Source organism: Centropristis striata, chromosome 11, assembly GCF_030273125.1.
Source record: "Centropristis striata isolate RG_2023a ecotype Rhode Island chromosome 11, C.striata_1.0, whole genome shotgun sequence".
In the NCBI taxonomy this organism is placed as follows: domain Eukaryota; kingdom Metazoa; phylum Chordata; class Actinopteri; order Perciformes; family Serranidae; genus Centropristis; species Centropristis striata.
This window is the reverse complement of record NC_081527.1, coordinates 980,155-994,109: the sequence shown is the minus strand read 5'-3', so window position 1 is coordinate 994,109 and position 13,955 is coordinate 980,155. Positions and strand designations below refer to the sequence as shown.

At 36.6% G+C, this 13,955-nt stretch overlaps 1 protein-coding gene across 4 annotated transcripts in view; it reads left to right on the top strand.

Moving 5' to 3' along the window:
• The window catches only part of astn1 (astrotactin 1), a 679,871-nt gene that overhangs the window by 306,547 nt on the left and 359,369 nt on the right, over positions 1–13,955 (top strand). For all 4 annotated transcript variants that reach the window (XM_059344320.1, XM_059344318.1, XM_059344319.1 and 1 more), the window contains exon 13: positions 1,780–1,946. In XM_059344320.1, coding sequence (XP_059200303.1) covers positions 1,780–1,946 — 167 coding nt within the window. The remainder of the gene's footprint in view (positions 1–1,779; positions 1,947–13,955) is intronic.

Here is a 13,955-nt window from a genome sequence, read left to right as displayed (position 1 = left end):
CAGAAAAAACCTCACCATTTTTCTGCGCATTCGTTGATGGGAAATGAAGAGCTGGAGACGTCCAAGTTTCTCAATTTAACAAAAGTTTTATTACAATACATCAAAAAATGTGCATTTTACAGAGATCTCCGGGTTCAAAATTAACTCATGTCCCTGAATACAAACAGACGTGTTTCAGTTGGAGAAGTCTGAACCAAGGTTATAATAGTTTTGGATTTTTTATTAGTTTTAGTTTTAATTTCGTTGTGAATTTTTGTTTTCAAATTCAGTTAGTTTTAGTTAGTTTTTAGAGTGAGTTTTCTAGTTTTAGTTTAGTTTTTATTTTTTGAAAATGCTTAGTTTTAGTTTAGTTTTTGTTAGTTTTAGTGTTAGTTTTAGTTTTTTTGTAATGGGCTATGTGTTGGTGCCAGATTCAAAGAGGTCATAATACATTTTGCCTTTATTTCCTTTGGTTTATCATCTCAGCCCCAATAAGGTTATTAACTGTTTAGTATTTTGGTTCTAGTGTAAACATCCCAGTCTCAGTAAACATATTCACCATGTGTTGCATGTTCAAATAGAAACACTGAATTATGAATGAAAAAAGTTGACAAAAACGAAAACTAAGGACATTTTCACAATAATTTTAGTTAGTTTTAGTTAGTTTTGTAACCACACAATACAGTTTCAGTTAGTTATCATTTTTTTAAAAACTCTAGTTTTTATTTTTATTTCAGTTAACGAAAATGTTTTTTCAATTCTAGTTTTCGTTATTTCGTTAGTTTTCGTTAACTATAATAACCTTGGTCTGAACCACGACTCTCTCCCTGGAACCCATTAAAATACTAACATTTGTTTACAAAACATGCTGGTCGATTTCCTCCAGGAAGTCCCGCCCTCCCCCTCGCTGATTCGCCAGTCTTCTTTCATACCGTCACACATCAGGCCACCTGGGCAAAACAATCACTGCTGCCCATAACAAGGCCTTGTGGCCTGCTAACAAACTTGTTATGACGAACATACTGCCTTATTATGACCTACAGAAATATAACAAGAGCCAACTATTCTTCAATATCTACATGTTCTTTTAAAGGCTAAAAAATATAAGACAGACAATGCTATTTTTTGTGATTATAGAATCTTAATTAGTTTGAGCAAATGGAATTAAAGTAATCATAGTTTTCTACATCAATATTAACACACAAACACAATCAATGTATCAAAATGTATCAATGTGTCTTTTTTGGTCATTTTGCGTCTTTTTTAGTTATTTGGTGCATTTTTTAGTTATTTTGTGTCTGTTGTTGTGTCTTTTTTTAGTTATTTTGTGCATTTTTTAGTTATTTTGTGCGTTTTTTGGGTCAATTTGTGTCTTTTGTAGTTATTTGGTGTCTTTTTTGGTCATTTTGTGTCTTATTTGGTCATTTTGTGTCTTTTTTTGTTCATTTTGTGTCTTTTTTGGTCATTGTGTGTCTTTTTTTTGTTATTTGGTGTCATTTTTGGTCATTTTGTGTCTTCTGTGGTTTTTTTTGTTATGACGAACATACTGCCTTGTTATGACCTACAGAAATATAACAAGAGCCAAATGTATCAAAATCATATTACCTGATTAATATAAATGCATAGAGATAGACATTATCAAGATTTAGTGAATTACGCATGCATAGTGACCTGTGAAGACTGTTGGGAGAAAAATCACAAAGAGGAAAAAGAGAGGAAGACAGCAACATTTCATTTTCAACAAGTATAATATTCAAATTATTCTAACAAGTCATTTAAAAGCACTTGTCCCTGTCCCAGTGTCCTCCAGGGCTGAGTCCCATGAAGGACGGTACTGGCTGCTACGACCACCACATCGGCATCGACTGCTCCGACGGCTTCAACGGAGGCTGTGAGCAGCTGTGTCTGCAGCAGCTGGCTCCTCTGGAGGACGACCCCACGCTCTACAACATCCAGATGTTCTGTGGGTAAGGACAAAAAAAGATCTACACTTTATATATTTTAATGAGTGTTCTTGTTTCATTTCGTAACCCTGTTATGTTGAGGTGTACATGGTTTCTATCATGTGGATGTTTGCAAGGATTTCAAGGTAAGACGAACCAAACCAACTCATGATGGTATTACTGATGGATAAAGAACCCAATGTGGGTAAAAAGTTAGATTTTCCACATTTTAGAAGGACTCCAAACTTAATGTTGCTTTATTCCAAAAAGCAGCTGAGATATTCCTCTCAGAGTGAAAACAAAGGGCTATAAAACTCCTGACTAAGAGGAGAAACCAAACAAAGGAAAGTTGAAAACACTGAAACCTATCTACAAAAAAATAAATAAATAGATAAATCCTAATCTAAGAAAAGGGGAAAACTAACTAAACTATCAGGGGAAAAACAATAAAATAAGAACTTTTATTTTCTTCTGCTAACTGTAGCTAAGGAGTCTGTAGAAAATCCAACTCTTAAAATAATGAAGTGACAACGAAGCTTCATGAACCTTTTTCTTTATTCTCTGAGCCACTAGATGGAGCTCTTTGCTGGCTGTTTTCTTTGGCTGAAAACACTCAGTTACCAAACCAACTCATGATGTTATTACTGATGGATAAGGAACCCAATTTGGGTAAAAGTTAGATTTTCCACATTTTACAAGGACTCCAAACTTAATGTTGCTTTATTCAAAAAAACAGCTGAGATATTCCTCTCAGAGTGAAAGCAAAGGGCTATGAAACTCCTGACTAAGAGGAGAAACCAAACAAAGGAAAGTCGCTCCAAAGGAGGGATATTACTGAACCTAACTACACTAAAAACTAAATAGATAAATCCTAATCTAAGAAAAGGGGAATACTAACTCTAAGGGGAAAAACAATAAAATAAAAACTTTTCGCTCCTAAATGGAGGAACAAAACCTGATAGGAAAAATAAAGGATTCAACAAAACACTATGAAATACTGGATCAGGACTAAAGGAGGAAAATAATAAAGACCACAAAATCAGTCCAAAAGGAGGAAAAACAAAACGGCTGACTCAAAAAACTAAGAACTAAGAACTGTGCGAAACTAATAAATTACAAAATGGAAACAACGCAAGTTAAGGAAACAAACAAGAGTTTAAAAAGGAAATAAATGCCGGAAGTGAAGTCGTCACGAGGGTGACGTGAGCCACGGAAGCTACGGAAGTTACATAAAAAACAGCCTCTTTTGTAAGCCAAGAGCGCCATCTAGTGGGGTCAAAAAATAAAGCAAATGGTTCATGAAGCTTCGTTGTCACTTCACTACCTCAAAGTGTCTTTTAGTCCCACTTCCGCATTGGAATGTGTGAATAAATGTGGCTGTCGTGATGTATTACACCTCTAAGGACATCTCATATTGGTAGTATAGGATGAGTAGGAGTATTTCCATCATTTAAAAAAGTGCTAGTCTCTTTAAAAAGTCATCTCTAAAAATTGTAACTCTCTAGTCCTTTCACATCTGGAGAGCAGAAGTAGTTTTTTTAAAAAACCTGAAAAAGATGACTTCAGAAAGGTGAATGTATCGGGTCTGACTTCTTGTTTTGTTTTTTTTTTGTTTTGCTTTGTTTGTTAGCTTTTGTTTTTCTTTTCTGTTTCATAAGCCAGGTATTGATTTTGTATGTTTTAAAAACTGTTTCTAGTCATTTCTTTGAATTGTAATCCACTTTTTGGTAAATTATTGAATTTAATATTGTAGATTTTTCTTATAACTGCCAGAGATTCTAGATTCTAATTGTTACTCTGTCTGCTTTCACTATGTATTTAAATTTTGCGTCTTTTTTTGTCATTTTGTGTCTGTTGTTGTGTCTTTTTTAGTTATTTTGTGCATTTTTTAGTTATTTTGTGTCTGTTGTTGTGTCTTTTTTTAGTTATTTTGTGCATTTTTTAGTTATTTTGTGGGTTTTTTTGGGTCAATTTGTGTCTTTTGTTGTGTCTTTTTTGGTCATTTTGTGTCTTTTTTGGTCATTTTGTGTCTTCTGTTGGTGTTTCTTTGGTCATTTTGTGTTCTTTTTTGGCCATTTTGTTTTTTTTGGTGTCTTTTTTGGTCATTTGTGTGTAATCCACTTTTTGGTAAATGATTGAATTTAATATTGTAGTTTTTTTCTTATAACTGCCAGAGATTCTAGATTCTAATTGTTACTCTGTATGCTTTTACTATGTATTTAAATGGTGTCCTGTTTGAGGACCCCAGGAAGAATAGACATTACTCCCACAATGGAGTGATGGCTAATGGGGATCCTAATAAATAAACTAAACTAATACACTAAACTAAGCTGGCTTGTCAACCACCAAAAACCACTGAAGAAGAAGAAGAAGGAGAGTCATTTTGGCCTCCTTCGGGTCTCGTCACCCTAAAAAGACGTGAACATTGTGGTAAACAAACACTGTGAGAGACCTTGACTCTCTGAAATTGAATCTCCTTCATGTGTGTGACACGTCCTCGTATCTGATTCACATCTTTCTCATATTTATCAAACCATTCACTAAGCCCTGGTGCACTGTGGCTGCCCCTTGATCCAGCTTTCAGAGTCATATTTTCTCTCGTTCCATCTTCAGTTACATTTCATATTGATACTATGAAACATGATTTTGTTCTAAATGCCGTGGATCAGGTTCAGCACCTGGATCCCCTGTGAGCCTCAACATGGTGGAAAATAATAACAAAGGCTTTTCATGGGTTCTTCCAGCCTGCAGTACAACCAGTGACCCTTAAAGAATGATCCATTAAAGAGCAGCTCCAGATTCACTCCCTGCTCACGTCCTCCATTGTGATTCAATACAGAGATCCATATATATCTCTATATATATACTGTTGAAGTAGATTTTCTATTTTCTCACTAAATTCCTCAGTAATAAATGAAATGCCTTTGCCTGGTTAGGACAGAGCCAAGCTTTAACTTGCCCGTCGAAACAAAATGGAAAATGCATCAATTCCAACTGGTTTGAACAAAGCAAACAAACTATTAGTTAGAGAACAGAAACAGAACAGCCTGAGTGGAGTCGGGAAAGGAAAGGAGCAGTTTTGTGGCTGCAAACACCCTCGAATATCAGACATCATACAAACTATCAGTTAATAGGTTTTATTAATCTATTTATGATGATAGACTGTATATAACGTGGACACACTGTAAAAAAAATGCTGTTTTTATGGTAAAAACCAGCAGCTGTGGTTGCCAGAATAGGTTACCGTAATACATACCATGCAACTTTTTCTAATATTACAGCAAAATGATATTAACACTTTTGATTTCACGTTTAAGATTGCCATTTTATTCCATATTTTACCATAAAAAATAATTTTCAAACAAAAGAAACGCTGTTCTGCCATATAATTCACAAGAAAATACTTATATATATATATATCAAAATCCATTTTTATGCAGAAACTAAGTCAAAATATTGATGTTTCACTAAAAATGAGAGAACTGTCGGCCATGTTTTTTGTTCTGACAGCCGGGACCTTGAAAGTCACGTGACTTGGAACAAACCAATAGGAACAAATATCCATGGAATAGCCACGGGATATGACTGTCATTAACTTGCATTGTAGTGAAATCCGTGTCAGTTTCACGGAAATGTGAGTGATTCCGTGGCTATTCCACGGATTTTGAGTTAAGGGAATCCGTGGCTATTTCACGGATTCCTGTGAGACCAGGTTCCAATCTGGCCCTTTGCCTTATCCTCTAAATTTTTGCCCAAAATAGCTCCAACAGAAAAGACAGATTGGTTTACATTCACTACCAGAGCTTCACGATGAGTGATTTGATGGATTTGCAGCTAGAAATGAGCAAATTACTTTCATTATAAGGCTCGATGACGCAGCTCCAGAGGGGTTTTTCTTTCTGTTTTTTGGCCAAGAACGTCTCTTTTCATGGAAAATGTTGCTGACCCCTGCACTGGGGGCCTCCAAGAGGGCCCTCCACCAGCGCTTCACAGTGGGTTGGTGCTTTTCTATTGGAGTTTTTGGGAAAGTGAATCAAAGTGAGCAGCAGCTGAGCAGTGATCATCCTGTCAGAGAGACTCCTGGAGAGAGTTGGAGTTAATCAGCTGTAACTAGACATCACGCCTGTGTTGGGCTACAAGCTGCTCTCTTTAGCTGCATGAGGTCACTTCTGAAAAGAAAAAAGTGCCAAATTAAAATCAGTGTTTTTAACGGAGCTCATTCAGTGAGAGACTCACTACCGAACAACACAGAATCTCTTTTATTCCAACAGTGCTCAGACACATTTAATGGAAACTTTTAGATTCTTCTTTTTCTTTTAATCACGTCTCAAATGACTTTCTATGGACTTATCTATTTGTTCTGTGTGTTTGTATTTGTTGCATACTGTGCATGCAGTGTGTTTATTGTTTTTCTGTATGAGCTGATTTGGTGGCAAATAAGTTTCTCCCTTGGGGATTAATTAGGCTTTAATGATGCGATCATACTTTGGTATGGTGGGAGAATAGAAGGAAGCAGGAGTCTGAAAGCACCTTTATAGGCTGTCGTTATGAAACAATATGTAATATTATTCTAGCTCCTGATAGTAAAATCAATCTATATAGAGCGAGTGTGAATATAGACAGAAAAAAACTTTCTCTGTTGCTGTAGACAGGACCGAATTTAGGAAAAACCCTTCAGAAAATGAGCTGGTATTTTGGCATTTTTGGGGTAAAAGTGTTTTCTTGGTTGTTCCTCTGGTATTTTTTTGTGCTGAATCCATTTCTGCCAGATGTCAAGCTGTAAAAGTTACGGTTTAGTCATAATTATTGATTAATTAGCATAATGATTGATTAATCGCCCAATATTAGAAATGTCTATAATTTTCCAATGTGTGAATATATTATAAATGGTTGTTTGGTATCATTGTAAAGGAGCATCCATGGCTTTCATTTAAGCCCAAAGTTGTATCTTTCTGACAAACACAGAGGTCACATGACCTCTTTAATGTATCATGTGAAGACGCACCAAAAAGTCTCAAGAAGCCACACCCAAAAACATACAGGAAGTCGGCCATCTTGGATCGAAAATGGAATTTTCAACATTTTCACACCGCATTCTTTAACAAAGTCCTCCTACAGATTTAACCCGATTGACTTCAAACTTGGTCAGCACCATCACAAGGCCTTTGGGATCAAACACTGTCAAAAGCTTTCCCGACGGTCACACTATGTGGGCGTGGCATGGCGGCAAATAATGTTGTCTCGCCATAAAACACGAGATCATTATTACTTTTCCATACTTTGCCCGATCTGGTCCAAACTTCTCATGCTTCATCAGAGTCCAGCCCTTAACACTTCTAAATAATAATATTTCATAAAGCCCCTCCACCTTATGCTTTATCCACGGCCCCTTTCATAAAATGACCACGTTTCCTCCGAGAAATTTAACCTGATTGCCTTCAAAGTTGGTCAATATCATCACAAGGCCTTTGGGATCAAAAGTTAAAATATGGCGTCTCGCCATAAAACACGAGACCATATAACTTGACCATACATTGTCCAATCTGTCCCTGAACACACCCACATGTCAATATTGACACAAAGTCATAGCGCCCCCCGCTGGCAACAGGAAGTAGCATGTTTTACACCTAGCCCGAGCAGTAGGTTTCACATAAAGACACAAAATTTGGTACACAAATTAATCGGAAAAGTTTTCTTTGTGTTTGGTCTGAATACTTTTTCCTCAGAGACCTTGGTAAACTAAGCTTTATAATACTGACTGAATTACAGTCTGAAATTCTTTTACACAAAAATGTGTGAACAATGGTTGTTTACACCTTCACATTCTTTCTGTTTAATGTCCTTATTGTGTGTGAAGTGGACAATGCATTCCACCTCCTGTGTCTCTCGCTGCATTCTTCAGGTTTAAAGTAGAAGAATGTCTGTTATTAGAAGGATGTTTTGTTATTATTACAGTGGCACAGATGGACTGAATTAACTTTTGCTGAACTTTGAATGTCATTCAGTCTTACAAACAAATCTGATGACTTTTTTTATCTTTCGAAGGTTGCAGCTGGCTCATTTTTAATTCTGTACTGCAAGAAACATTAATCTTACCACATATTTTCCTCTTATATCTAGCTGTCATATCTTAATTACATTGTTTTGAGCATAATTTACCTACTGACCATAGTTTTATGTGCTTATTTAGTTATTAGTATTAACATTATGTGCATATTTAATTATCTTATTGTCTAAAGACTTGTTTATAGGATTGACATTGTGAGCTTTTTCATGCTTTTCAATCTATTCAACTGTTGAATATGGTGAGTTTTTACCTAAAATATTGGCTCCAGTTGAGAGCTTTAGTTGCATGGAGTTTAAATGATATTTCAAAAGAATTTTCTATCACCAAAACGTACTCGTTTCAAGTATTTCTGGTTTACGGTCCAATTGCCTTTGCAAGGCCGTCAGTTTCTCCAAGATTTTATCCATACCGATAAGACAGAGCAATGCCTAATCCAGTCAGAAAAAGACCTGAAATCATGGTTCCGAATAGGTAGATGTCTTCAATATCCTCCACGGAGAGAGCCGCTGAGAGACCAGTTGATCAAATCCATGATTTTTATTTGGAGAGCAATGCGGAGAGAATCTCTCAAAGTATAAGACAGTAAACAAGACGAGACGAAACCATGCAGTTTTTCCTCATGCAGTATAAATCGTTCTTTTTTTAACTATTGTATTTGAACATTCTTGCAGGCTGGGGTCTCTGAACAGTCTTGTAGTTGCTTAAATTGAGACAGTTTTGTAAAAAGTGTCCTCACTGTATAAAATGACCTGTTATAGGATAATCACAGCCTCATGGACCTTTACAACCACAACCTGTTCAGGAGATTGATGGTAAATGTCATATATAAGGGGGTTGCTCAGCAGTTTACAGAGCAAACCATCCAGTTGTCAAAAAATTCAATTCTTGCATGTCCAAAATGTCAAAGGCACGACTCTGTGGAAGATCTGGGTGTCTGAATATTAACATTTGGGGAAAAAAAGTTAAATTTAGCACCAAAAACTTCATGTTCAGTCCATGAATTACTGTATTTTAAGTAGGTGAAATGCATAATTCAACACAAATCTGAACGAATGACATTCTAAAAGTCAGAGTGTCTTTGCAGCTTTGGGACTTCAATGGAGAAATTGTATTACTTAAATAACATCTATATTTGGTCATTTTGTCTCTTTTTTAGTCAGTTTTACATCTATTTTTGGTCATTTTGTGTCTTTTTGATCATTTTTACATCTGTTTTTGGTCAATTTGTGTCTATTTCGATAATTTTGTCATCTTTTTTGGTCATTTTTACATCTACGGTATATGGATAGCTGCCTTGTTGAGTCCAGAGCCAGTACAGAGCCCCACAGGTGTTTCCACTCATTGATTGACTGATTGCACCTCTTCAGGACTGTGTGGATGTGCACAGACTGACTAACATCTTCATTATGTTGCACCTGGTATCATTGGAGTGTGGTGATCTCACATGAATGCCATCATTGTGCCGTCCAAGATGAATCTCAGCAGATATTTAATCAGCCAAAATAAGTGGAAATACCTAGATACCTAGATCTTTAACCCAGTTTATCTCAAATGCTCCCTATACACCAGTTTACTCTGGTAAATATTTGGAAAGGACTCCTGGAAAACTATGGTGTCCCAGCTGCTCTCATCTAAAGAGAAGAGTTTAGAGTTTCTAGTCCAGTAAGTGCAGTTTACCAGTGCTTTCTTTCTTTGGCTCTGTGTGTTGCTTGTTGTTGCTGTTGCTGTAATTTAGGTTTCTATTGCTTTCTCTTCTTGGCTTCTCTGTACAGTAATTCTTAAGCCTTTTCTCAGCCTCGACTCTTCTAACGTTGAGGCACTATCAGGTCCAATGCACTTATTGTAAGTCGCTTTGGACAAAAGCGTCAACATGTTTGATATGATCCAAACCCAAGACTAGTAAAGCCTGATATGAAACAGTGCAGGTTGGTTTGATACTTTTTCCATGACTGTATTTTTGGTCAATTTGTGTCTTTTTTGACCATTTTAACACCTATTTTTGGTCATTTTGTATATTTTTTTTTCATCATTTTAACATCTATTTTTGGTCATTTTGTGTCTTTTTTGGATCATTTTAACATCTATTTTTGGTCATTTGTCTTTTTTGGTCATTTTTACATCTACGGTCATGGAAACATTCTTGATGATAACCAAAATCATTATGAATAAAACCATGTTGTGTTACGTCACTGCGACAAACCCAAGACTAGGAAAAGACTGATATGAAACAGATTACTACCTTAAACTGAACGATGGAGATGACTCCAGTAAAACTAGATTTACTAAAGACTTTCCATTTTTATTCTGGGACTGGGGAAATTGTTTGGTGCAAACCAGCATAAGGTATGATTTTTAATACATTCTGTATGTTGTGTAAAGCTGCCCAGGTCCTCTCCTCAGGAAAACAAGACATTTATTTTTGATTCCCCCCGCCGATCACACTACATTAAACATCATGTTGCAGGCACGGTATATTCTGCTGCTCTTTTATTTAATTCTCTGCAGCATTATGTTGTCACTTCCCACTGTGCAGATGTGGCTAAGTCCCGACTGGTCCCACTGGAGACTGGCATTAGCTTTGAGACATTTGGCATCCAGGAGAGGAGGAGGGAGCTGTAAATCCCTGACAGATTATCTTTCTCTCTTTAACCCCCAATCCCCATTTTTCTCCCTCTTCTCCGTGTGCCTTTGATTCTTTTCACAGAGTATATCATACAGCGAGATGTCAAAACATCATCAATATGAAAGAGCCTTAAGAGGACTCTCTCTCTCTGTGTTTGCGATGGAGGATTTTGAGTGGAATTGATGGAGGATTGCCAGTTGAGTGGAATTGTTTTTGCTGATTCTACACTGTAGAGTTGTGAGTGGTGCAGATTCTAGTGAGAATGGAACAGACAACTATTCAATCACAAGGTTTACATCAATATTCCGTAACTTGCGTTGTTACCGTAACTTGCGTTGTTTCCGTAACTTGCGTTGTTTCCGTAACTTGCGTTGTTTCCGTAACTTGCATTGTTTCCGTAACTTGCATTGTTTCCGTAACTTGTTTTTTTTTTAATTTCGGTTTCCATAACTTGGGTTGTCTGTAACTTGCTTTATTTACGTAACTTGCGTTGTTTACGTAACTTGCGTTGTTTACGTAACTTGCGTTGTTTACATTTTAGTTTAGTTTATTATTAAGATGAGAAGAGAAGATTAAGATGCATTGTTTATGTAACTTGCGTTGTTTACGTAACTTGCATTGTATTCGTAACTTGCGTTGTTTTCGTAACTTGCGTTGTTTTCGTAACTTGCGTTTTTGTAAATTGCGTTGTTTACGTAAATTGCGTTCTTTGCGTAAATTGCGTTGTTTACGTAAATTGCGTTGTTTGCGTAACTTGCCTTGTTTTCGTAACTTGCCTTGTTTACGTAACTTGCCTTGTTTTCGTAACTTGCCTTGTTTCTGTAACTTGCGTTTTATCCGCATCCTGCATTTTCGTAACTTGCGTTTTTTCTGTAAATTGCGTTTTTTTCGTAACTTCCGTTGTTTTCTCAACTTTAGTTTTTAAACGTAACATACAAGGGTGACGTGAGCCACGCAAGTTACATATCGGCTAAACTTCTGGCATTTACGTACATTTATTTTATTTTTAAACGTTGTTTCCAAATTTGGGTTTGTTTCCGTCACTTGCGTTGTTTCCGTCACTTGCTTCTCTCCCTGTAAATCCCTGACAGATTATCTTTCTCTCTTTAACCCCCAATCCCCATTTTTCTCCCTCTTCTCCGTGTGCCTTTGATTCTTTTCACAGAGTATATCATACAGCGAGATGTCAAAACATCATCAATATGAAAGAGCCTTAAGAGGACTCTCTCTCTCTGTGTTTCAGATGGAGGATTTTGTGCCAGTTGAGTGGAATTGATTTTGCTGATTCTACACTGTAGAGTTGTGAGTGGTGCAGATTCTAGTGAGAATGGAACAGACAATTGTTACAGCAACTATTCAATCACAAGGTTTAAATCAATACTTCTCACTGCTGACAGTCTGCTTGTAAATATTTTTTTTTTACAGTAGTCACGTTTAAGAGTCCAATCTCCCCGTGAGCATTACAATATAATGTCATTATCAATGTTTGTCACATGAGAAATGGTAAGTAGGACTAGTCTCCCCTTCCAAAACGTCAATACAAGACACCTGTACTGCAAAATATGAAAAATATGACTCACATTTAAGTTTTTGACTGTCCTCCTCCATACATCTTGGAGTTCTCAGATATTGAAGAAAATACTTGAAAAGTAAAATACTTGCAAGTTCCAAAAACAAGCAAGTGTTTTTGGAACTTGCGTTGTTTCTGTAACCTGCGTTGTTTCTTTCATGTATCCATAACTTGCGTTTCCGTAACTTGGGTTTGTTTCTGTAACTTTGGTTTGTTTCCGTAAATTGCGTTGTTTCCGTAACTTGTCTTGTTGTCGTAACTTTCGTTTTTTTCTCAACTTTCTTTTTTTTCGTAACATACGTAACTTGCGTGGCTCGCGTCTCCCTTGTATTGGCTAAACTTCTGGCATTTACGTACATTTATTTTCATTTTAAACTGTTTTTTAAAACGCCTAACCAGGAAGTTTTTGGCCTAAACCTAGGTCAGTGGTTTTGTAGCCTAAATTCACAGAAACTGCAGCCTTTTTTACAACCGCAAACTGAATGTTTATTTTTAATGACGTGTGTGCTATTTTTATTTTATTTTTACATATTTTTATATGTGTCGTTATGGGTGTAATTGACAAACGGTTTATTCTGTTGTTTAGCTTGGAGCTCTTGTTGGAAATGGTAATTAATGCGATGGGTGGCGGCTTTGAGGAATAATGTATATTTTCAAGTATTTTCTTCAATATTCAGTCTGTGATTTTTTTCTTTTACTTTTTATTTTTCTGTCTTCTTGTATTTGTATTGACATAATATTAATTAAAGACAAGTTTTCCCTAATTAGTAGGATGAAATAGAATAAAGTAGCTGCTTCTGTCTCTCTTCTGCTTTGATATAAACTTGCCTGGTAATATTTAATGGGAACAGCTGCATGATGTCCACTTTTAGTGATAATAACAAACTGCTGCCAAGTCATGTTTGACAATGTCTCGTTGTCTGACTGATGACCTGGAATGATCCTGTTTGCTGCTCTGCACTGTTGCTGCATGAGCTAACATTATTACAGCAGACAGGATGTGTTCAGGCACCGTTTCGAGTGTAGGTTACTGGTGTTGTGACATTGCACAGAGCTCAATTACTGTTGTTACACATGTCAAACAGAAGAAATAAGTTGTGGCATCAATAGGCTTTCGGACACATTTGCATGTGTATACGGGGATTTAAATGCAGGTTGTTATTCTGTGTGTAGACAGCTGGATTGGTCAAAATAGCAGTGTATGCATTCTGTCAGACACGTATGAGATGGATGAAATATGCAGCACAAACTTCTCCTGTGCAGACTTGCTGTCAAAGGTTCAGATCCACAACTTATAAGGTGATGAGCATAAAACAATATACATATAACATATATTTTAAGGTCTCTCAGGCCATCAGTATTCAGTGTTCAAACTAGTGCTGCTGAAATATGTCCTAAATTTGTAATCATGATTATTTTGGTCAATATTGAGACCCTGTTTAGCCAACACTAATTCAAAATTCAATAATGTCTTTAACGGTGACTTTTCTTAAACTTTAAATTATGGCTGTGATCACGATTTTGGCCGCCACGATTAAATTAACCTGATCGTCGGCGATATTTCCATTATAAAATGCGTCTCTCCTGCAGATCTAATCAACACTTTCTACACCAGTAGTCCACCAACCACCAGGGGGCGGGGCCATGTTTCTCCCCTGAAAAAAGCCTGGTTGCTGATTGGATAGCAGGACGTGACGCAGGATGTGACGTAGTACTGGACGCCACAACAACACGCGTCATTTGTAAAAGCCGAAAAGCGAAACAGTGTTGCCA